Source organism: Lucilia cuprina, chromosome 3, assembly GCF_022045245.1.
Source record: "Lucilia cuprina isolate Lc7/37 chromosome 3, ASM2204524v1, whole genome shotgun sequence".
Taxonomy (NCBI): Eukaryota; Metazoa; Arthropoda; class Insecta; order Diptera; family Calliphoridae; genus Lucilia; species Lucilia cuprina.
This window is the reverse complement of record NC_060951.1, coordinates 23164703-23191415: the sequence shown is the minus strand read 5'-3', so window position 1 is coordinate 23191415 and position 26713 is coordinate 23164703. Positions and strand designations below refer to the sequence as shown.

Here is a 26713-nt window from a genome sequence, read left to right as displayed (position 1 = left end):
TCGGGTAACGTAAAATGTATATTTCTTATCCATATTCGATTCCTTTTTGTAATCTTTAATGGGGAAAAATTCTTATTTTTCTCATTTTTATACCCACCATCAAAAAAGATGGGGGTATATTGAATTTGTCTTTCGGTTTGTAACACATCGAAATATTCATCATTCTGGGTCGTCATTAAATTCTAAGACGATTTAGCGATGTCTGTCCGTCCGTCTGTCTGTTAAGAGCACAATAGAGTCCGAATGGAAAGAGCTATAGGGTTGAAATTTCACATAAATATTTCTTATATCGGCCTCCATACCATATAGATGGAATTCGGCATAATTAAGTTTCATTAGAGTCAAACTAGATTTGATGGTGGATATATAAGATTCGGCATAGCCGAATATAACATTCTTACTTGTTCTCTTTCTCCTACTTAATTTTCTCTCTTCTCTCATATTTTCTTGTTCTTAATTAAAGGGAATAACAATTGTATACCAAATGCATGCATGTTTCACCTTAATTGAACTACTGATTAAACAATATCCCTGTCATGTAACTTTTTGCTGGGATAGGATAAACTTGATCTTGATTTTTGAAAATGTTTGTGTACAAATCTTCTGGTTTAATTAGCGGTAGCGCCACTGGTGAAAATTTGAAAATCGGGTAAAAATATATTGCAAAATTTTAAATTTAATCCGCCTGCAAGACATCTCATACTACAAAGCTAATGTTTTGGTATTTTTAAGAATTGATATGAAACGTGCAACGTTTCAAAACAGAAATTGTAAGTGCCAATGTTGTATGATGTGTATACGTAGCTTTAGTTAAATTGGAACTTTATACTTTTTGGATGAGTAATGCTATACGCACAATTGGGACGAACGACGAATTTTTCGGAACGAATTTTCGTCGTCAGATATAGAACACGCTAAAGAATGTGAAAATACGCGAAATTCGTCGTACGTAACGATCTGTGCGATAGGTTTATTTCTATTTCTTACGCAGACGAACGACGAATTAATTGGGGAAAGTTGTTTTAAGACCAATTCTGGAAGCCCGAATTTTCTGAAATTTGGCGGTTATGAGTACAGCTAATGACAATACAATATTATATTCGAATATTCGAAATTATATTCGAAAATTCGAAGTTATGTTTGAAAAATTTTTTATGGTCTTAAAATAATCTCTGCGTCATAAGAGTACACTTGATGACAAGCTGTTAAAATAATCTCAAAATTGGGGATATTCACAAAAATATAATTTTAATTCTATTCGAGGTCAATTTCTAACATTTTCTAATTTCGAAATAATGTACGAATAAATTTTTAATTTTTAAAATTATCACAAAAATATAATTTATGTTCCTTTTGCTTACTTTTTTCCAATTTCGAACAAACAAATTTTGAAACGAATTCGCAGTACGAATAATTTTATTGTTCGTCGTGCTTTACGAAATTCGTCGTTCGTCCCAATTGTGCGTATACCATAAATATCACAGTTTACTATTTAAAATTTGTTAAATTTATAATCATTAATTTTTGGCTATAAAACAGATATTGCTAATAGTGTACATATCACCTAATTTTCATATCCAAATTTGTTTAAATAAAAAAAAATTGTTTAATAAAAATTTCAAACATTTTATTAAAATTTATTTTACATATTATTGTATATATAATACGAATACAATTTCTTAAATTTTTTATTTAGTTTAAGCACAATGCCAAAATTCATCAAAAATATACAATTGCGCATACAGATCATGGCAGAGATGTAGTGAAATTAGCTCAAAAAATAAAATTATAATAAAAGCAATGAAATAAAAAAAAACAACAACAAAAAAATTCTTTTATTTGGTTTTGAGTATCAAATTTTATTATTTATAGTTTATTTTTCACTGGACCGTACATTTTTATGCAAAAAGAAAAACATAATTTTCACATAAATAAATTGAATGAATACATTTTAAACAATTTGAACCAATTAAACTGTTCTATAAGGATTTTGTTACATTTTTTCATTTTGTACAAAAAAACGCATACAATTATAAAATATTAATAATAAAAACTTATAATTGCCCAATAATAAATAGAAAAAAAAACAAAATTAAAATTAAAATTGTTAAATTAATATAAAAAACAAGTTAAGAAATTTTAAAAGTAGCAATTATTAAATAAATTTAAGAACATTTCTAGCTTTTTTTATTCACAAATCATACTACTCCTGTGTAAGAGCAGCTTCCAAGATAAAAAGCTAAGTTATGAATTTAAAAAAAAAGAAGTTGCCTAAAGTTTTATTTGATTTTTTTCTTTTGGTGGTTGATAGTTGTGATGATTTGGAGTAGCACACATTTGATGTTGTAAGTTTAACTGTAAACTGTTGTTGGTTAGGAGTTGTTTATCGTTGCATTTACTTGTGAGTGATGGGAATCATGGTTTCACCAGCAGTAAGAGCCGGCAAAGGAGCATCTACAGTTAGAACACCATCCTTGCTGAGAGAAGAGCGAATGGATTCGGGATTAACACCCTTGGGCAACAAGAATTCACGGTTGTACTCCCTGTAGACGCTCTTTGTGTCGGATTTCTCTTCGTGTTTGGCATGTACCTGAAAAGAAATAAAATTTAATAGAAATTTAGTATAATTTGATATAGTTTACAATTGAGTAAAGAGTAAATTTCAATTTCTAAGAAATTTAAAATGAATTTGATGGTGAAAATTCCTAATCTTTTAAAAGTGAGTTTTTTAGTTGACAATCAAATGTCAATTAATAATCAGATTAGTTAATCTGAAAATAACTTAATTCTGATGCTTTTAAGTACAAGATTAAACTTTACAGTGTTGCCATACAAAACAACAGAAAACGTCATTGTTTGTTATCGAAACAATGCATATTTTATAAAGAAGAAGAATACAATTGTAAATGTAAAATTAAAATTAAAAAAACTTAAATTTAAAACAAAAAATATATTGTAAAGTCCCCACAATTTATACTAATCGATAAATCAAACATTTTATTGTTTATTTTAATAAAAATTTCATTATTTTTTTGCCATCAGCTGTTTTTGCACTTTTGCATTACTTGCTCAAGTTTAAACCACCTCCATTGGGCACTTAAAACAGTAAACAAAATTAGCTGATTGAGTATTCAAAAACAATATTCGAGGATTAATTTTAATTTAATCCCTAACCATTCACCTAAAGATTGTCCCTAAAAGGGCATTATTTAATTTAATCTTGGGATTAGTCTGTTAAACAATCCTGCTTAAATGCGAATAGATTGAGCAACTAATTAACTTAATTTAAATAAAACTTTCTTTTTAAATTTCAACTAAGGGCGGGTTTCTTACTCCTCAGTTAAACTAGGCTTAACTTGCTGTTAGGTTAAACTCGGAACAAATTTAGGCGGACTTTAACCGATGATTGTGTTTTTCTGTTTTAGATTTAAGCTCCGTTAACTTTGTTAGTATTGCCAACTTTTTACTCAAAAACATAAACAATAAACAGCTGTTTTTTGCAAACAATACTTTTGTAAAATGGAAAATTTTAGAAAAATGTTAAATAAACATTTAAAACAATAATAAATAAAACAAAACAAATCAGAAAATTGCAATTTACTTAAAATATTAAGTTTTTGTTCTTCCGAAATCATTGTTTTATTATTTTTGTTAATTGTGTTTTCTCACTTATAACTTGAGTTTAATTGGCCAATTACACTCAGTTAAACTAAGATAATATGTAACTTTATTGATAACTGAAAAACACGAAACATATATTAAACCAGGTTTAACCAAAGAATGAAGATTATCTTTATTAGAAAAACTCCCCCCTAATATTGTTAATTTGAATAAGATTTTGAAACTATGATAAAAATATGAATTTAATCTTATTCCATACACTCACTTAAATGACCAGTTATCAACTGATTTTGCTCATTTTTGGCAAATAATTGTATTTCATAAGTTGAGTGGGTGTTTCGAGATTTTTTTTGTGCAAAAAATGGAAAGTATGTACTTGTTTAAAAAAGGTGTATTTAAAAAAAGATTAATAATATACATAAATTAAACAGAAAAAACTGCCTTGACATCATAATTTGTTGTTTATTTGCAAAATGAACAAAAAAATTAAAAAAAAAAACATTCTCGAAAATTCAACAAAACGGTTATCTGCCAAAAAAATCTCAAAATTAAAATATAAAGATGTACAAAAACATGAAAACTAATTCAATTTAACAAATCTTTAATAGACAACATCTTCTACAAACAAATGAGTCATTTAAACAAAAATGAATTTTACGAAAAAAATTAAACAAACAAAAATGTCTTTAACAAAAAATAGCTTTTAAAAATTGAACACTTAAAGCTGCAATGGGGATATTTATAAATAATTAATAATTAAAAACATTTTATGCTTAAATTTCAATATAAAAAAACTTTAAATATCCATTAAAAATCTATGCCCTTTTATGGGTTAATAACTAACTAATTAATATGTATATATTTTCTTATGTTTGTTAAAAGTAAATATTTACTCACCAATAATTTTTGGTCAACAGTCTTGACAACAATTTCTTCGGGGGCATATTGACTGACATCAAAACGTAATTTCAATACTTTATTATCACCATCCTCCTATAAAAAGACAAAAAAATAAAAAATAGGAAAACAAAAAAATTAATAATCTATTAATAAGTACAATGCATTATTAATATCGGTTACATAATCATTATATTTTAAATAAAGCATTCATAATTCTTAGAATTTTATGTTTATTTATTATAATTTTTTTTTAATTAATTATAAAAAAACAAAAAATTTTTTATCATATCTCTATAAATAATGCCATGAAAACGTGACAATATTCAATTAACTTTAAGTAGGTGGCAAGAGATTTTTTTTTAATACATCATCATCAACATCACATCATTATGATAGTAAGTGAAAGTCTAGAAATTGTTTTAAATTGAAAAAGATTTTGAATAAATAAAAAAAACGTTTATGAAGCTGTAATCAATTTCTCAGACTTTTGGAAGTTTGTAATGTTCAAGTTTTTGAGTTATCATGTTCCAAATATTGAAAAACAAAAACTCTTTTGTTCACATTTATTTATAAAACTTCTTATATCGTCTGAATATGCAATATGTCGAATTCAAGATAAAGCATTAACTTTTGATATATCTTATTTAATCGAGATATCCTTATCCATTAGAAAAGGATATTTACTTTTACCTGGAAGTAGTTTTATGAAATTCAAATTGAACGCTGAACTTTTTAGTGAATTAAAGAGAAACTGTTTGTTTGAGATTTTTGTGAAGAAAAAGAACTAGGTTAATAATCAATATGATAATTAAAAACATTAACAAATAAAAGTAAATATATAGTTTGCATTGTGCATGTCCTACATTGCATGTCCTTGATTATACATTGGACTTTATACATAAATTTCTCTGTCAGAAAAATAATAATCATGGGGTCCTAAGGATCCTAACTTATTAACTAACTAACTTACTAAATAAAAAACTAACTAACTTACTAACTAACAAATTTACTTTCTAACAAACTATCTATTTATCTATTTATCTATCTATCTATCTATCTATCTATCTATCTATCTATCTATCTATCTATCTATCTATCTATCTATCTATCTATCTATCTATCTATCTATCTATCTATCTATCTATCTATCTATCTTTCTTTCTTTCTATCTATCTATCTATCTATCTATCTATCTATCTATCTATCTATCTATCTATCTATCTATCTATGATAATGTTGCTATTAGAAGCATTTTTAGACAGATAAGTTTGAAATTTTCAAAAACGATTATTAAAATTAACAATGATTTACTACACACTTTTTCCATATAAAAACAGTTTTTAGCACAAGCAGTTAAAACCCTAGATACACGTGCAACTAAGTAATTTAAATAGGGCCCGAAACACGGTGCACGTACAGCTAGTATTAAATATCGAAAATATTTCGGAATATATATGAATTCTAAAACAATTTTAATTGCGATAACTTTATAACCGTGATCCATTTTGGTATATTCTTACCTGAATCAAGGGAGAACTGATGTCCGAAATGTAATTTTGTTTAGGTCTGGAGGAGAGGGCAGAATTTGTAGTTGAGCTATAATAATAAATAAAAGAAAAACATAAATAAAAATTAATAAAATGACAAAAAAATTTTAAATTTAACAAATAATTAAAACACTAAATTATACACAAATTAAAAGAAATATAAAGATATTAACAAATTTTTCAAATTTACCTATAAGAACGTGTATGAGTTTTGGTGTGAGTGGTAAATGAACGATTAAAAGTATTCATGATGATGTAGAAAATAATTTTTAATACAAAATTAAAATTTAAACTTTAAACAACAAAGGTTTCTTTAAAACTAACTAAGGAAAAGAAAATGAACTCCAGTTTTTATACAAAAATTTTGGAGTCAGTTGTAATTGAAAACTAAATTTAGAATAAAATTAAAAACCACCCTTAGAACTCAAATTAAATGGGGAAAATGGATGAATAAACATGTTGTAGAGTCATTACTTAAACTAAAAATAAACTTTAGTTTAGGTTCAACACTAGTTTAAAAAAGGAAATCTTATTATTAATGTAATGTATTTAAAGTAGGAAGTGAGTTTAAATTTAGATTATTATTGAATATAAAACCAACAGCTGTCAACATTTGTTGAGAAGTAATAGGTGTTAGAATTTAAGATTGTGTGTTGTCATTTTTCTTAACAATAAAAGACAATTTTTCAAAAATATGTATTTGAAACACTTGAAAGTGTTTTTAATTTATTATAAAGACATAATGTGTTAGAAGAGGAATGTACGTATGTACTATGTAGTTTGTATGAATATTCTGTGAATACGTCAATATATTAAGTTTTAGCAGACATTAAAATTCTTATAGAATAAAAAAAGGAAAACTTGGCAAATTGTACAGGGAAAAACTTTTTTATCGAACAATAAAATTTTATGTGTTTTTATTTATTTTACAATTTTTTTTACTTATTTTGTTTTGAGTTTTTGTGAAATAAATTAAGCAACACTAAAATTAAATGGCGCTTAAAATAATGAGAAAAACTATTTCAAAAGTAAACAAAGTTCAATGAAATTACACTGAAAGAAATAAAGAAATACCTACTTTGTTTTTTTTAATTCAAAATAAGTTTAACTAAACTCAAACCAAAAAAATATTTCCTTCAAAAAATATTTTTTTAAAAATAAAAACTATGATTAATCTTTGGTTGTGAAACATGTGTTTAAAAAATCTTATATTATCCAATAAACAATGAAAGAAAATAAAATTTTGGAATTCTATTTTGCTTATTAATAAATTTCAAGTGAAATTTTCAAAACTGTCAAACTGATTTGTCATAAAGTATGTCATGAAAACAAAATTTCCCCATTAATTTGACAGGTAAAAACAGAAAAATAAAATTAAAGAAAACAAAAACACATTCTTACGTATTTATACATACATATATGTATAGAAGATTTTCTTTATTTTTCACAAAATATACAAAATAAAAACAATTTAAATGAATATGACTGTGAAAAATGTGCTAAATAAAAAAACAAAAATTTTTTGTTTGAGTCATGTGTTATTAATATAATTTTGAAATTTGTCAGACTTATGAACAATTTTGAAAAAAAAAAACGTATTTGAATGTATTTTGTAATTAGCAACAAAATGTTGAAAATAAATTAAAAAAATATATATTAACTAAAAAAAAACTACAAATGAAAAAATTAGTTAGTCACTTAAATAAAAGTCATTTATATAGATTTTGTATAAAAAGAAAAATTAATGTACATAATTTTTAAAATTTTTACTAAGTTTTAACTACTTTTAGAACTAGTGCTTCATATTTTTGGACCTGTGATGCAGCCATAACTTTTGAATTCTTCTTTTTTCTTTTAAAAGAGTTGTCTACTCGGCGTTTTTAAGGAGGTTAACTTGATGCCTCTTTAAAATTTATTTCAGGGTGACAATTTCACAACAAATTTTTTGTTGAATAAACTTATTTAGAATTGTTTTATAGAACGAAAGCAGACCGTATAAAGATTTCACAAAACTAAAAGCCGTGATACACGGTTGTCAGATCTTACAACGTTGTCAATAAAATGTTCAGAAATTGTCTAATAATCGTCTGAATTTACAATTTTTCATATGCAACGTTGTCAGAAAAAGCATTACCGAAAATATTGCAAGACAAAATTTGTAAGTTGACAGTATTATTAGACAGTATATTAAGACATTTACTGCTTGTAAGATCTAACATAGCATAAAGCCATAATTTCAATCAGATTTAAGAGATTTCGATCTCTCCTAAATAGAATTAAAATGGCGATTTCAATATTGGAAATTGTAATTTATCCATCGTATGTACAAAGATCTTTTCAAATTATAGGATGATTAAACTTAATTAAAGTTTAATTCCGTAGTTATTACTTGTAAAGTATCACACTCTGCATCAGAGAATTATAAGAAGTCATACAATCAAGTAACAGCTTTATAAACCAAGTTAAAGATCAAACAAATAAAAATAGCTCAAAGAAATAACTAATTATAAAAAATAAGATTTTGATTAAATAATTCTTTCTAATTTAAAAAAAAAAATCATATATTATGTACATTAATTTGTTGTTCTTTTGTAAATATTAGCAAACTAAAATGTTTAAATTTATATTAATACCTTTTTGTTGTTGTCTTTTTTGTTGTACTATTATATTATGTTTAAAATTATTATTTTGTATTTTATTTTTTTAATATTAAATATTCATTATTATTATTATTATTTTTTTTTTGTATTACAGCCAAAAATATATTAGAAATATTTAAACGTCCATTTATATTACAATAAATATTACAATGTATAATTTATATAGAGATTTATAAAAGCAGCATTTTATTATGTTTAAAGCCAGTGGAATACAGGAAAAAAGAGTTTATAAATAAGATTAATATATTAATTATTTGTATATGCAATATATATAATTACAATAGTTTATTAATAATTAATTATATAATATATTACTAATTAACAAATAACGGCTGTAGAAAGGGAAATTTAATAATAATAATAAATAATAAATATTATATGTTTTCTTTGAAATTTCACATTAAAAATCGCTAGATTATTCTTAAACTCGAATGTAGTTGTTCACACTGTTTTCTTTTCTAACGGTTTTTTATTTCCTTCTATTATTTTCTTCACTCATTCTATCTTCAAAACAAAGTGGCAACACTCCTACATATTAAAACTCAAGATTTTTAAGAAGAACTACTCGGAAAACTATTTCATTCACAATATCTTACGCTTGATAAATAACAGCGACATTGAGAAAGTATAATTTCACTATATTCCTGCGCATTCCAACATTATTTATAATGACTTAGCTGACGATGCGGCGAAAAATGCTCATGAAGTAAGAAATTTCGTTGATACGAAATATCCATTAAAGGACGCAATCAAATGATGATTGAAAATGATCTATTTTCCAAATGGAATGATGACTACAAAAACCGAATACTCTCGAAAGGCAAAGACTATGGCCGGATTTTTCCGCAGGTGTCAAAACGACCATGGTTTTCTGATAAGAATATTTTATTTAAGCAGTTGGAAATTAAATTAAAATAAATTAAAATAAACAGACTATTAACTGGTCACTCTTTTTGTAAAAGTATCCTAGCAAAAATGAAAGTCTTTGCCGACGATTTGTGTGAAGAATGCAACAGTCCTGAAGATAATTCTCATATAATTTTCCACTGCACAAAATTTGATATCCAGAGACGGAAATACCCAAATATCCTGAAGTATGACAGCATTGTCGATTTTTTTGTTGCTGAAAAATCTTCTTCATATGCAGAATAAGTTTTTTAAATGATATCGAACTCAATATTTAATAAATATTTGACATTTGATATATCATATAATTTGTGATGGCAGTTCGCTAGAACCTCCATATGTTTTTTTTTCGAGTTATCGAAATGCGTGTGGAGTAATCGTAAATACAAAAAAAAACTCAAGATTAGAGTTCTATAAATCGACTTTTGAATAATCAAACAACCGACTTTTTGTCGAAAAAAGTCGAAGTCGACTATTTTATTACAAAAAGTCGATAACTCGACTATCGTCTATGAAAAAAGTCGAAAAGTCGACTTTGTAAATAAAAGTCGAAAAAAATCTAAAAGTTGTAAAAAGTCAAAAAGTCGGAATAAGTCGAAAAAATTCGAAAACTCGAAAATAGAAAAAAGTCAAAAATAGTCGAAAATTTAAAAAAAGTGGAAAAAAGTCAAAAACTTTTAAATAGTCGGAAAACTCGAAAAAAGTAAAAAATAGTCAAAAGTAGTCAAAAAGTCGAAAAGTTGAAAAAAGTCGTAAAAAGTCGACAAGAAAGCTTTACATCTTTTTAGTGAAGAAAATTTACATAAATTTACACAAAATATGGCTCTTTTTACAAAAATGTTGCCCCATTTTGCAAAAGTAAATTTTGGGTATAAAAGTGTTTATGCCTAAAATTAGAGGTATTTTGGTGAACGCTAGCTAAGATATGCTATCACTCAGTTCATTAACCAAAAACTCTACTTGACCTTTGTTGAGATTAGGTATGATATTTGGGAACTTCAATTCTATTAAAAGGCTAAGGTTGCATAGAGCTCGGAGTACATTTTTATCATTCACATCTATATTTTTGACAAGCTGAGTACACCAAGGCAAAAGTAGATAAATATTTTAATTAAAAATAATAAAAGACGTCAAAAAATTTAAATATTTACATTTACTTTGTAATAAATTTATAAATATCATTAAGCTACTTATTTTTCAACAGATAACTTTAAAGGAAAAAAAAATGTCATTTTTTAATTTTGCAAAATTTCTTACTTAAAGTTCATTATCCTCTGATAAATTTTATCAACTTTGATACAAGTAAATTTTATAAAATGACTTTGAAAGGCGTTAATATTTATTACTTTTAAATACATACATACATTGTGAAAATACAAGTATACCTACATAAACAACATTTCGTGTGTGTATACATATGTATATTTACACATTATAAAAACAAACAAAAAATATATATTTTTATATCGCGTAAATTTATTGAATTAATATTCAATAAAACAAACAAAAAACAAACAAGATTTTTGTAAATTTATGACATCATGTCTTGACTGCCAGTGTTAATTTGCATATTTCTTTTTTTGTATTTTAATCATCATAATTAGTTGTAATATTATTTACAAATTATTCAAATCAATTATGAGAAGTACATATATGTAATTGTGTAAATGTTTAATTAATTATAATTTTAATTGAATGCGGAGTGGTTGTATAAAGCGGAAATGTTTTTTTTTCTTAAATTGTTAGAATAAACATTCGTTTTTGGAAAATACATATTGATTTTTCAATATTTATGAAAATGAAGTGTATTTACATACAAATCAAACTAAATTTTATAATATTTAGAATTGAATTTAGAATTTCCGTCAGTTTACCGATTTAATCAGTGTCAAAAGTATGTGATTGCAAAATGTTGACATTTGACCATTAAACTTTAACAGGACTGGATAAATGCTTAAACATTAGAAATATTTCGAACAAAGAATATGAAGAACATATAACAGTGATTAAACCTATATTTAAAAGTCTACGTCCAATCTTCATTGTGCTATTATGATGGCCAATTGTTTAAACTTTATAACACATTCACCCCTATCGCCAATTGAAGTGAAAATTTTGTTCCTTTGAAATTTTCATTTTCCACAAAGGGAAAATTGCTATCGTTACCTTTGAAGAATTCATTCACAATAGTTTATTTTGTAGGGAATAGCTGTTCAATGTTTACAAAATTCCTTCAACAACTTTCACAACAGGGGAATATTTTCACGATAAAAAAGTTATTGTACGAAAAAAGTGAAAAGGGAACATATTTCACGTGAAATGATGATTGGCGATAGGAGTGAATATCTGCAAAACCTGATATGATGAACAAGTTTTAAGATTCTACGTCAGAGCTTAATTCTTTAGGAAAGTCTATGTTTTTGTTGGCCAATGAAATCCAATAAAAAAATTAAATTTCTGGAAAAGGTCCAACCTAAAATAGCATATAAATAAAAAACAATTACGTTATTTTTTATATATATTTTTTACATAAAAACATTATAAAAATCTTTACCGTAAAAGGTTATTTTTATAATTTTTATGCAAGTAACAGTAACAATCTAATAAAAATCCACCATACGTTTCCATGCAGTTAAAAAAAACATGACTTAACTTAATTTGCATACACTTTGTCATTACGCATATATAACTTGCAGTTTTCTTTTTGTTCAACGTTACGTTACATTTCCATATTTGAACTTTATAGTCGGCTAAATTTCTAAACTTAAACTGATGATGTGTCGGGTAGAGAGTGTTGAGAGCGAAACCGCTTACAAAACCCGCCACCATTTGTATCATATTCTGAACTTGAAATTTTAATTGAAAATAAAAACAATTTTTTAAAATGATTATCTTTATACATTCACTCACACTCTCAGACATAATATTCAATAAGTGATAAATGAATATTGTTTATTATTTATTAATATATTTTGCATGTGGGCTACAATTCCGGATCTAAAAGAATTTGTTCTTTGTAAAACTTCACATTTTTTTAATAAGCAATTAAAAATGTACACAGAGAGAATTAAATATATGTATACTCGCCTAGTACCAAATTGACACCAAAGTATTAATAATTTTCAATAACAATTCCATTCGTACGACACATTGTTGCAAAACAACGCAACGTTTTCAACATTGCAACAATTCTTTGTCGAATTCTAAATTTTATACACATCTGTTAACTAAACACAATTGACAACGGCTTGTTGTATAAATTATAAACACTTTGGTGTCAATTTTCTATCAGGCCTGTATATTTTTTCCCTGTGTATATGTAAATTCCCTTGTCTTAGCCGATAAGCTATATAAATAAGTTCTAGGGAACAATGTAGCTTCGATAGCTGAACTTTTTGAAAAATTTAACCTCTCTATTTGACCACATTAGAAACGAACAATGCAATATCGATAAAAAAAGCAAATAAATCCTGCGAAAACAGGGGACCTTATTAGGATTTCTCGGTTGTGTGAAAACGTTCTCACATCATCAATAAAGTTAAACTTTTAGGGCCAATCTTTAGGTAAAAGATTAGGGATTAAATTAATCTTCGAAAGTTGTTTTTGAATAATCAATCAGCTAATTTTGTTTGCTAGTTTAAGCGACCATTGGAGGTAGTTTAAACTTGAGCCAGAAATGCAAAAGTATAAACAGCTGATGCAAAAAAATTAATACATTTTAAAATACACATTAAAATGTTTGATTTATCGATAAGTATAAATTATGGAGACTTCACAATATATTTTTTATTTTAAATTTAAGTTTTCATTAGTTTTCATATTACATTTGCAATTGTCTTCTTGTTTTTTTTATAAAACATGCATTGTTTTGATGACAAAAAGTGACGTTTTCTGTTGTTTTGTATGGCAACACTGCGAAGTTTAATCTTGTAGTCAAAAACATCAACTAATCTGATTATTAATTGACATTTGATTGCCAATTCAAAAACCCGCCCTTAAAGTTATTTAAAAAAATATCATAACCTATTTATTAATTTATTCTTTAACAGCTCTGTCTTATTTATTGCCAACTAACAGTTTAATTATGAAAACCAGAGTTATTTTATTTAGTGCTCAAAATCTAACAAATTTCCTATAAATTATAACTAACAAACTTATGGGTGGGTGTTTATAAGTAATAATTTTTAATTAATTCAAGGATTTTCTATAAGATAATCATGAAAAAAATTACAATTTCTATTTAAAACTTATTGTGTAATACTTATTGAAATTCTAAAAATATCTGTTAAATATGTATTGAATTGAAATGATCTAGTTCTATGGCTTGACATTAAAGACTATTAATAAGCCCAAAATATTAAGTGATATGTTAATAGAAATGAAATTGTTTTACGGATCTGTTAAATAAAGTGTTAAAAACACTTATTTTATAACTACTTCCTTCACTGTAGTGCACTTATTACTTCCTGACATAATAGGCCCCATAAAGAATTGGATAAAAATTAAATTTTAGTAATAGAAAATCAATAAAACGGGAATTAAGCAAAAAAATCTGTAATTTAGGTTGAAGGGATATGTAAATCATCTCAAATTGATTAGATTGAGACGAAAAAACGATTTTTATTTCATAACTACCGGTACATATTTTAACTTCTCTATTTAAAAATATTAAACAATTGTTAAGTAATTTAAAATGTTTTTTGTTTAGATATCCATTAAATTGATATTGACAAAGTATTTTAAAAAAATATTATAGTATTCTGTTTATTCTTGCATTTGTTTATAATAAAACATATTATTAGTGTTAATAAAATAAACAATTTCAAAACATTTTTTACGAAATCTAAACATTTCACAATTATGCAGAGCGTATGTGTAAACATCATTAGTTTCCATCGATAAGATTGTATTTAAAACAGCAGATGAGATCATGCAAATTATATTTGAATTTTATATAAATGCATTTATCTAAAAAATATACATATATATGTATAATCAAGTTTAATCTAAACAAAAAAGTATTTAAACAAATCTAAATATAAATGAAATAAATAACAACTACTGGAAGAATTTGCAAGAAAAACTAAACATATGTTACAAAAATTTTGAAACATTAATTATGAAAAAAAAGTTTTGAAAAAGTTTTCTTTTAGTGTAGTCATTATATTAGATGGCAGGGATGTGTCCTACATTTAAATTTTATACAAAAACGATAAAAAAATATTACATATTTTATTATCTTTCAAGTTTTACAAAAATATTCGAAAAGAAAACAAATGTTTGCTCTGTTATAAAATACACCTTATTTCTTGTTTTTGTTTTTCTCTAATACGAATAGGAATAAATGAAAAAAATATATTCACACATACGGAAAAAAATCAACAAATACAAATATACACCGATTCAAAGTTTATTCAAAATGTTTATTTTTAAATCAAACCAAGCATGACATCATCATCGATGAGAGTATGAACATAAGTGAGAAAGAAAGAGGGAGAATTTTGCTCGATTTCTGGCTATTCGATGTAGGTACAGACGAAACGTATGAATTTCATTTATTACCATGCCAACCAGACAACGGCATTAAGCAGTCATTCAGTCGGTCAGTCAGTTAGTTAGCAAAAGTGGGATGAATGTCTGCCTGTTTGGCTAAATGTGTTTATTTGATGGTAACACTGATTATAACTATTATTTTCTTGTTGAAATTTGCTTTTTCTGTTTTTGTAATCATAGTTAACGGTAATTTTATTGCATAGAGAGAGAGAGGTACTGTTAAACTAGACGCCAGTAATAGGTTTGTTTACACTTTAAGAAATTTGTAGTTTATAATTTGATAATAAATTTTTAATAAATGTGTTCTTAATTAGTTTGTAACATAATACTTGTTATTATTAAAGTGTCAAATTTAATAGGAAATGTTTGTTAAAGTAAACTTTGTTCTACTAGCCTAAATTTTCTTAACAGCCCACGCAATAATAATAGACAATTCTTCCTTTTTTGACATTTATTAAAATGTTGATATCGTGACCCTTTCAAATTAGCATATGTTCAAGTAACCTCATGCGGAAATACCTGTCAACTTTCGGCATATTAGTTTTATTTTACATTCTCGTATAATTATATTTTTTATTATTATTATTTTCTCTTTAATTTTAAATCAAAAATATTGAATTAACAAAATATGACATAAATATTTATAAAAATCTATCTAAACGTCATAAAAATAAGCGCCTACCCACATGTTTAAAATATACACCTAACCAATCTAAAGTAATTTAGAATGTTGTAAATTTGATTTTTAAATCTGTATAGCGATTAAAAAACATTTTAACGGTTAAAACACACATAAATTTACACAAGTGTTTTATTTAATGTACATACTTCATTATTTATTTTAAATTGCATTACAATGGAACAATTGTTAATGTCATAACAAAAGACAAATTCTGTCATAAATGTAAAAAGCCTAAACATCCAGATATGGACATTAGAAATTTTAAACATTTATTTATAAAATGTATTTTTACTTCTAAAACAAATTGTGGCGTTGAAACGAATTATATTTTAACTTTTAGTTCAAAAAAACTTTATAGATTTGTACGATTTTGGAATAAATTCATTTATCATTTTTGTTTGAAATTGTCAAACTTATAAACAGTTTCAAAAACATCTTATTCAGAATAGCTCTTGAACTGGTTCTGTTGTAGTAAGTTTTGTTTGAAGTAAAACTATCATATTAAAAATATGGATTACAACTAGAACTAGTCAATTAAAACCATCTTCTTAATAAATCTTGTTTTTAATATTCGGAAATTTTTATAATATTACATAATTTTCCATCCCTGTTATACATAGTAGAAACGTAAATAGTAGTAAATTTTTAATTGTTATGACATTGCAGTAATTTCAACAAGATTGTGATGTATATGTGTTTATACAAGAAAAGGTTCAAAAGACGTTGACAGTTCTTCTTTTTTGTTATCAGTAAAAAAAATAAGTATTCTATAGATCAGTGGTTCTCACAGTATCGTGGTAATCGTTCTCTCGATTTTTTTATTTATTCTTTATAGTTTAATGTATACATTACCGCTTTAAGTTTTCTAAAGAGCATAGCTTAATGTATGCTTTACCGTCCAGCAAAATCTTTACATACCCGGTAAGTAGGCAAGTAATATTGGAGAAAAGTGTAAGTAGTTGGTTCGACGATAACCAAAAAATAACTAGTTACAATTCTGCTTACCCGACTTTTCCGGATTTAAAATTGGTTTTACAGTTATTTTTCGTGTTTGCTATTTTATTTTCTTACTCAATGCCCCATTAAAAATAGTTTTATCATTCTATCTGGAATGGTTTTCACACAAATGTAAATATCAACATTTCTTGAAAAAAAACTTCCAAAATCGACTACGGTTAGAAACACTAACTAATTCCTTATTAGACATACGCTATAGATAATTGAATACAAATTCCATTCAAAAAAATTATATATTTTATTGATAACGAGAACTCATTACCAAGTAATGTATGAAATAACTACATATATTCATTACCAAAATCTGAAAATATTTTACTGGGCGCTTTAGGTTTTCTAAAGAGCAAATTCTTTTTGAACATTTCTAAGTGAAATGACGTTTCTAGAGTTTGAAGTTTTCTTCCTTGCTAGAGGTTAAAGCATTCTATCGCTAGATCTTTATCATTTATAAAATTATACATTTTTATTAAGAAATATTTCAGTAAAAGTTTTCAAGTTCTATTTTTCCAAAAGATATCTTTTGCTTTTACTTTAGGTGGATCAGAGACCGAAAATAATAGGAATTGGAAGAGACTTTTTTGGAGTTTAAAGTCTTCTTTCTCGCTAGAGATTCAACTCTTCTTAACCATTCTATCGCTAGAGCTTTAAGTTTTTAATGAAATATTTCAGTAAAAGTTTTTAAGTTCAAATTTTCTAAAATATACATATCTTTATCTTTAGGGACTGAAAGTGACTCCCATTTGGGAACCTTTGCTAGAGATAAATTAAACAATTAACGTTGCCTTTTGCAATAAAGAATGGTATAGAATGGTAAAGAATGTATTTAAGACAACAAAATACTCCTGCATAAACTTGAAAAAATACTGCAGTTTTTCATAACTCTTAACAGTCAGTTGCGGACAAATCACTATTAAGAGCTGGAACTTAAGGTTGTTTGGAAATTAGTATAATTTTTAAAACTTAAGCGGTAATTCGCCCCATAGGTTAAGTTGTAAAGACAACAATAAATGTTGTTTAACAGACGCCATTGTACCGGAAATGAAGGTCAAATATGTGACAGAAAGTTTAGAACTTATTTTAAAATAAATTTCCATTTATGAAATATGAAATTAATACATAATTCGGAAGGACAGATATTTTATTTCAATATATACCAAATCCCTGTTAATATCCAACAAATACAGGTTTATTTTACATTACCATATATGTATAAAAATATCTTCTATCTCTTAATCTTACATTTCAATCAACTAATGACAAAATCATTTCCATATTTCTTTTCCGCATAAGGGGTAGAGGGTAGGAAGTCAAATACACTTGTATCAAATGACTTCATGTTAAAGAAATGAACTTTATTTCGAAATGAGTCATGTATAGAACCGAAACCAAAGAAACACAAATATATAAACAGACAACAGACTACCAACGACATTTAAGCACGTTTTTGGTTATTAAAGAAATAGTGACCTCATAGATTTGTACATAAATACATTATATATACATATGTATGTATGTTTGATCATATGTATGTAGTTTATACTTATATGTATACAAAAGAATAAACAATCAATTGAAAAACCAAAACAAAAATTTAATACTATATGTAGACACTCTGAAGCGCGTTAAATTTTTTCGATGGCAAATTAGAGGGGGTAAAAAGTTTAAGGTCGTAAAAAAAACACAAAACAAAATTTAAAGGGAAATAATTTGTTCTTTATAATGCGATATTAAGAAAGAAAACAAGAAATAAACTTTAAACAATGTGTATTGTAAATTTCAAACTTGCTTAAGCATAAAAATACAGCCAAAGCGTCAAGCGACAGAAGTTTAGAAATAATTCTTTTCAAATATGCATTATGTATTAAAAACTTCCTTTCTTTAAAACGTCTGTCGCTTAAATTCTGTTTAAGCACAGGAAAGTGAAGTTTTGAAGGCAACTTCTTGCTTAGTCTGTAAAATGTTTAATTCGTTAGAATTAGGTCAATTTTTTGTTTTCACTAGTATTTGAAAAAAAAACCAACTATGGCAAAACTTAGTGGGAGGTTTAGTATAATATTTATATACAAATTATTACTTTCTTTTGTAATTTGTTACAGAAATTACTTTCTATAACTAAGAATGTCTTCCATGAAATTTAGAAAATATCCTACACAACAATTATAATGGCTATTTCGCTAAAAAACCGTTTAAAAGGAGCAGGGTGTGTTTAGATAGAATACAAACAAAAACAAATATATAATTACTTTAATTATGAACAATAAAATGAATTGGCTATTTTAATGTGATAATCAATAGTAGTAACCAAACAATAACAAAAGCCAACAAATTTAGTAAAATTACTTTTAAGGTAAATTCATATTATTGCATGTTTCAATGCAAATGAAAGGCATTACAATGTAAATTTGTTTTCAGCAAAACATTTGCTGAATCATTTCATTTAGAAATTGAATGCTAAGTATACTTTTTAAAAATAAAAGTCTTCTAAAATATATGAAATTGAAGTAACAGTAAATACTTCGGGAAAAGTTCAATCCGATGCAGATTAACGTTTTAATGGAACTGTTCTGGAATTTAATAAACGTCGCGTTATTTGAACCCTAAATTTATAAAGCTGTTTGCGCTTTATGAAGTTTAGTTTATAAGACATTTGATTCAAACGGACGACCCAATTTACTGGGCCTTTAAGAGCGGGTTTTTGAGATGGCAATCAAATGCCAACTAATATTTAGATTAGTTAATCTAAAAAGAAATTAATTTTGATACTAATCCCCTATGATTTTTTGAGTACAAGATTAAACTTTGCAGTGTTGCCATACAAAACAATAGAAAACGTTACTTTGTGTTATCAAAACAATGCATGTTTTATAAACAAGAAGAAGACAATTGTAAATGTAATATGAAAATTAATGAAAACTTAAATTTAAAACAAAAAAATTCATTTTTACCAATCGATAAATCAAACTTTTTAATGTTTATTTTAATAAAAATTGTATTAATTTTTTTGGCATCAGCTGTTTACACTTTTGCATTTCATGCTCAAGTTTAAACCACCTCCATTGGGCGCTTAAACTAGCAAACAGAATTAGCTGATTGAGAATTCAAAAACAACCTTCAAAGATTAATTTTAATTTAATCCCTAAACCTTCACCTAAAGATTGGCAAACGAATCATATATCGGCAATCACGCTATATGCCCATGGTCAATGTTGCATCGAACTAACTATAAAAATCCACCAAGTGGTGAGGAAGAAAGATTCGGCATTTTTCTCTTTAAAACAAAAATTTAATAAGTTTGGTGTTATTGTCTGATCTTTATGGGAACTTAACAATTAGAACAGTCTAAAGAGTTTGGGCTTCAAACTACAGTGAGTAATAGAATATATAGCCAATGGCATTTCAATTGACTTAAATTGTTTTTCTCTCTCTGATTATATTATCTTATCGATCGCGAAAACATTTCAAATATTTAATCTGTAAACATCGGTAACATTCATATCGATTGTCTTGTACTGAGTTCATAAAGTTAAGAAAAATTAGGAAAATATATCGTACAGTTTAGAGAGATCGATTAGCCATATCGAAGTGGAAATTTTAACTCTAATCAAGAATTTTTGCTCCAATATATCCTATATATCAATTGCATTTGATGGTCAAAAATTTACCAATTTATAGTGGATTCTGAGACACAAATTTGCAATATACAGATGAATGAAATTGGACGAAACGGAGGCGCAATGTATAATGTTCTTACTATGCTGTCTTTTATCCTGAAAAAGTACGAAGAATATTTCAAGTGTAGTGCAAAGCAGCGAGAATCAGCTGATTGTTTTTTTATTTTTGTGTAGAGTATACTTTCACTCAAATGTTCTTATTGTTTACATTTAAAGTGACATTTTTGATAGTAAGCTTATTATGCCTTAGTATGGTGAGTAATTCCAAACATATCTTACGGCATAGACCATCAAAGTGTTGAAAACGTTTGGAAAGCCGGAGATTAAGATATCAAAATCTTATATCTTTCTCATAATCTATAACGTTCCAAAAACAGTCGGATCTAGTGGAATTAAAGTACGAATTATCTCTCACATGATTAATAAAGTCATCTCGTTTAAAGACGATAAGTACCAGTAAACACAGGGAAACTTGGAAAACTTTTGATTTTTATGTGAGAGAAATTATCTCTCACTTAGTGCGGAGTTTCTTGTACTCAGAAACTTTTTGTTGAGTGAGCAGCCCACTCAATGTTGGGCTTCAGGGGACTAACACCACAATGTAGGATAGTGAATCATAATTTTGAACATTATTAATAAGTGATATATTAGATTTTTTCAATAACAACTTGCTAAATTTGAGATAATTGATTAAATAAAATATTTCAAAAATATTTGAATTATTCATAAACATCTCCTATCTATACCATTATAACACCAATTTTTTCACATTCGAACATTTCATTTAAAGTTTAATTTTAAATAAATATTTCAAAAAAAAAAACCATTGAAAACCATATACAAATTTATTGTACAAATATTTACTTAAATAAACACATGCTGCAAAAGTAATAATATAATATTTTATAATATTAACTAATGGAATTAAAGTGTTTGTTCAATAACATTTGTATTCTATTTAATTTTTCAACAGCCACACACATCCAAGAACAATTTAAATCAACGACCTTGTTATTAAATTAAATTTATTAAATATTTAATAGTATGAAATATGTATTTTATCATCACTTAAACAAACAAATAGAAAATTCCTGAAAATTGTTCAAGTTTAAAAAAAAAAAAAGATTTTGTTAAAACTGTAACTGGAAATGCAATTTCCAATTAGTGGGCGTTAAACAGTGGAATAAAGCAAATACAATTGAAAAATTTTTATGAATTTTAAATTTTCCTATTATATTTTTCTGGTTATGTGTATAATTACTTTTGTATGTAAGTGTATTTTTTTTCTTTCTTTTCCTATTATTGTAGTTTTTGGAGTATGCAGATAAAAAATTTATTCTATTTTTCTGATTATACAGATAGATAATCTTAAGATAAAATTTCATTGTACAACACAACAATTGTATTTATGTATGTATAATGACTATTTCTTAAATACATTTCTACAAAAAAAAGAAATTTTATTCTAAAAATATCTCAAATTTTTCTTGTATTTCTTTCTTAAATATTATTTTCTTTTTATTTATTTTTCTGAGATTTTGAAACATTTGCCTAAACGTGTGTGTCTATCATAAAAAATTGTTGGTTTTTTTCCTTTTAATATTATTTTTTTTTTGTTGCCCGTGTAAACATGTTGGTTGGTTTGTTGCTTGGCAATACTTTTTTTAAAAAACTTTTTTTCTTAGTTTTTAATAAACTACACATGTATTTTTGTTTAGAATCCATTTGGGCCGAAGTAGAAAATACCGCCAAGTAGGAGGTCGTTGTTATAGAAAGGCACTCAAACGTGTTAAAATCAAAAAAAGAACAGAAACTGTGGAATGTCATGGTAACATTTCATTTGAAAAACATTTATAATTGAATTTAAAAAAAATCACTTATTGAATTAAAAATTTGTCTTTATATTAATTAGTTCAATTTCACTATGAGATGTATAATATTTCGAAATTAATTTAACGCAAAAAATATGAATAATGGTTGTATATCATTGGATAGGAAATTGTGTGTACTAAAAAGGAAATATAAAGGAAACTTTTAGGAAGAATAAATATATCCAATGAAGATTAAAATTAACTTGCACGATTAAAAGGGAATTATAAATTTGTTGATCATCTCCTGAAACTTGTTCATTCTCAACTTAGTAACTCGATTGATATATATATATACATAGTACATTTGACTATATATCTGCTAGATGTCTTATAATGCCTTAAAATGACTTTTGTAGGAGTTGTTGCTACTATATGGGAAGAAGACAAATCAATTAATCTGTTATATCCCTGGGGCAACGAAAAATAAACTCCTTGAGAATTTGTTCCCTTTTCTTTACATAAAGCAAACAAAAGGGAACTAACTCCCTGGAAGTAATTGTTAATAACTGATCTGAATATCTTTTTCGACCTGATCTTTTGAACAGAAATCTAGGGTCTATATATTTCGATATACCTAAACAGAAGTCGAAGGTCTTTGAGATTCGAAATACCTGGTTTGTACAAGTTTGGAATTTCAAGGGAATCTTAGAATTCACAACAGCTTAGGGTAAGTTATTTCAAAGAAGTTATGCATATTTCAAATCGCTGATAAATACTTATCGAATAAATAATTATAAATAGGTCTAAACAACTTTTTGAAATAAAACACTTGGAATATTTAATGTGGTATTATAATTGGTTTAAAGTTTTAATAAATTTATCATTATCGATCGGTATAGAATTCTGTGACAGGGCCAATAAAACAAATGGGCAATTATGTAAATTCCTACTCCTGATTTAACATCATTTTACATTGTTTTTGTATTTTCAAAAATTTTTTATGAAAATATTTTCAACGCAAGGTGAAGTGTTTTACAAAAAGGAGGAAAGGTAAAAGGTTAACATTTTACATATTAAATTTTTTAAAACTAAGATATTGCTCATTAAATTTAATCGAAATGTAACTAACTTCAATCCACGGTACTTGTTTTCTTGGGCCCACAATAATCCATTCAACCTTTTTCAATGAACGAATTATATAAAAAAAACACAAAAAATCTAAAGAGAAATAACTCACCGTTATTGTTGTTTTAGTTGTTGTTGGTTAATAAAATGTAACACTAACAACCACAAACAAAACAACAATAATAAAAGCAACAACAAGAAATCTACCTCCGCAAAATAAATCATTTGGCAACGTAGACAAGAAAAAAAGCACAAAAAAGAAAAGAAATATTTACTTTATTTGTTCTCTTAGCTTTCAGGTTGGTTAATAGTCGTTGTTGTTGTTTTTTATTTTATGACACTAATGTGTGGGAAACTAAATAAAAAATTTAAACAAAAAACTATTTAAACCAGGAAACAATGTTAAAAATTTTAATACAAAATGCCACCACTATTAACCATTATAATACAACAACAACAAAAATGCCGGTAAAGAAAAATATCCGTTTCCTTTTTACTTTCAACATAGATATTAACCAATTAGAATTTAACTAAGATTTGATCCCTTTCAATTAGCAGCCGTTATTTGTTGAAGTTTATTTAAACTTATAGGTTTTCTGGGACTAATTTTTACATCATTTTCTCATTACATACCTGGTGCTTTCGAAGAAATTAGCTTCACGATTCATGAGTTCATGACGGAATTTAGCCATTTCTTCTTCCATTTTACGCATTTCAGAATCGAAACGTTCTCTAATACTGCTGAATTCTGTATCGATAACGCTGAAGTCACCCAATTTGATAGGAATATTACGCTTGTTAGAATCGGCCATTATGTTGGATTTTTTGTTTTATAATTTATTTAATCACACAATATGAAATTTCACCAAAAAAATTTTAGCTTTTTTTTTGTTTTTGTATATTTTCTAGTACACACTTTGTTTATCTTGTTGTTGCGCTAGAGATATTATTTTTCTTTTTGTTTGTTTAGCACTTGTTTTAAGTTGTTAACACTTTGCTTTTATCTTAAAGACTGTTTTGTATTTGCGTCGGTTTTGTGCTTTTATTTGACACATGTGTAATGAAAATCTAATAAGAAATTATAGCAGTTTCTAGCAGTTGTTCACAGCGTTGCATTAAATCGTATCAGTGTTGTATGAGTGGGAGTTCTTAGTGAACAGTTGTGTAAAAAGTGTATGATTGTGTTATTTTCTTATCGTAACGGTAATTTTTGTTTAAGAAAAATACAATACAATTTCCAATTTCTGAATTGAAATTGAAATTAGTGGAAAAATTATGGAATTTATATTAGTTTTAGCATTTACTATTTTATTTATTTGTCATCTTATTACAATTCAGCTTAAAAAAAAACAACAGTGGGTGTAATTCTAAAAACATCTTTGAGATTAACAAAAAAAAGCAAAATCATGATCTTACCAAAATTGTCTTAGAATCATAAAAATATTTTTACTTGAACTTGAAAATTTGTAATATAAATTATTTATTTACAAAAATATTTATTCTAAAATTGACAAGTTTAACCAGTAACCACTTTTAACGGCATAATTTTTGTGGAGGCGATTTACACATTATGAATTCTATATCCATATGTATATTTACTCATCATACTGTGTGTCAAAACATTTTAATATCTCGAATTTTGTGGAAAGTTGTCGTTCTTTTCACACAATAAGACGAAAAAAAAAGATTTGTTTGTAAACAAAACAAATACGCCACCTACATACGTTAGATATATATTGAATATTATATTTTATAATTAGAATAGTATTTCATTGATGGTTTTATAAACAAATATGTATAGTTTTTTAATATACATATTTTATTTTGTTAGAAATATGAATAATGCACTTTCCTTTATTTTCTTGTCTGATTCAAACATTAATAAAATAATTATTCATAATATTATTTCTTAATTTTCAGAAAATTTGTGAAATATAATTATAATATATGAAATTGAATTGGAAATTTCTGAAATACATTTAGAAACGTTGAAATTGAAACTTGTGTAATAAGAAAATAAAACCCTACAGACATTTGGATGTTATAGATCATAGAAGTCAGCAAAACAATAAAAATAGTTATTATAGTGCCGTAAAAGCGTTAATTTTGCAAGTTTATATAAATGCAATTATTGTCCTGGAAAATGAAAATTTTGAATGTTTATATTGGGGCAATTTTGTCCCAAGTGGCCAAATTTTAAAATTAAAGTTTTCCGATTAAGATGAAATTTGCACCACGGTTGGGTAGTAGGCGTGAGATATTTGGAATCCCACTAAGTAACCACAAAGTTCTTAAAGGAGCTTTGTATTAATGTATATTAAATCTATGTAAAACAATTATGAATGTATAGTCGGACATTACCGACCATATTATACCCTACACCATCCATTATGTTAAAAATGTGGATTATTTTTAAAAAATAAAGCATTTAATTTGTAATTATAAGTGAATTTTGACCATCAAGGCATTTTCTGAAGAGGATAGGGACTAGGGTCAATTGAGGCCGAAAATAATGGACCGATTTCAACCATTTTCAGTAGCGTTCGTCCTTGGACCAAAAAAAGTATTTAATTATCTTAAAAATTGTGACCTGTAGCGTGCGCACAAGGTTTACATGTACACACAGACGGACGGACAGACAGAAAGAAAGACAATGCTAAATCGTCTCAGAAAGTGGTTCTGAGCCGATTGGTATACTTTAAGGTAAGACCAATATTTGTGGGTGTTACAAACATCAGCACAAACGCATAATACTCTCCCCTTTATAGTGGTGTATGGTAAACTAAGTATGACAATATAGTTGAACGTGGCTAATTTTAAAACAAACCTTTATATGGGTTGTGGAGGGAAATATGCGCCCAGAATTGCAACATTGATCGTTTTAAAAAAGTAGTAGACATTTAATTAACTTTCTAAAGGGGACTTCGTATAGTGGTAAGTGTTCAATAATGTCCGATCATTATAAGCTATGAGCATGAGCTTAAAAGCCCTAATCGGGAAGTTGAGTTGTATTAGGACTAGGTGAAATAATGGACCAATTTTAACAATTTTCAGTAGGCTGAAAGAATGGAAGAAAATTATGAAAGTAATTTAAGGAGGGTACAGGACCAACATTATTGCGTGCTATAACATCAGCACAAACCTACAAAGTCTTCCCCAGTAAAATAACTTTAATATTAACCAAGTTTGGCAACCAATATCGTTATTTATACTGAAACTA

General features: G+C 26.3%; 1 protein-coding gene across 2 annotated transcripts; it reads right to left on the bottom strand.

Annotated features, from left to right (window-relative positions):
• Positions 1 to 2152: 2152 nt before the first annotated feature.
• Positions 2153 to 24515, bottom strand: LOC111677211 (heat shock protein beta-1). 2 transcript variants are annotated; one of them, XM_023438302.2, is made up of 5 exons: positions 24127 to 24515; positions 8702 to 8728; positions 6042 to 6117; positions 4519 to 4614; positions 2153 to 2590 (listed from the first exon to the last, which is right to left on the bottom strand). In XM_023438302.2, the coding sequence occupies exons 1-5, from the start codon at positions 24303 to 24305 to the stop codon at positions 2396 to 2398; spliced, it is 573 nt and encodes a 190-aa protein (XP_023294070.1). In that variant the 5' UTR covers positions 24306 to 24515; the 3' UTR covers positions 2153 to 2395. The 2 variants fall into 2 exon arrangements, with proteins under 2 accessions (XP_023294070.1, XP_023294077.1); XM_023438309.2 differs by lacking the exon at positions 8702 to 8728 and having other exon boundaries at positions 24127 to 24510.
• Positions 24516 to 26713: the final 2198 nt, after the last annotated feature.

Coding starts and splice junctions, on each gene's coding strand:
- LOC111677211 (XM_023438302.2), bottom strand. CDS start 24,305: ATGGCCGATTCTAACAAGCGTAATATTCCTATCAAATTGGGTGACTTC. Junction 4,615..6,041: donor TCAGTTCTCCCTTGATTCAG/GTAAGAATATAC, acceptor GTCTTTTTATAG/GAGGATGGTGATAATAAAGT. Junction 2,591..4,518: donor CTGTTGACCAAAAATTATTG/GTGAGTAAATAT, acceptor ATTTCTTTTCAG/GTACATGCCAAACACGAAGA.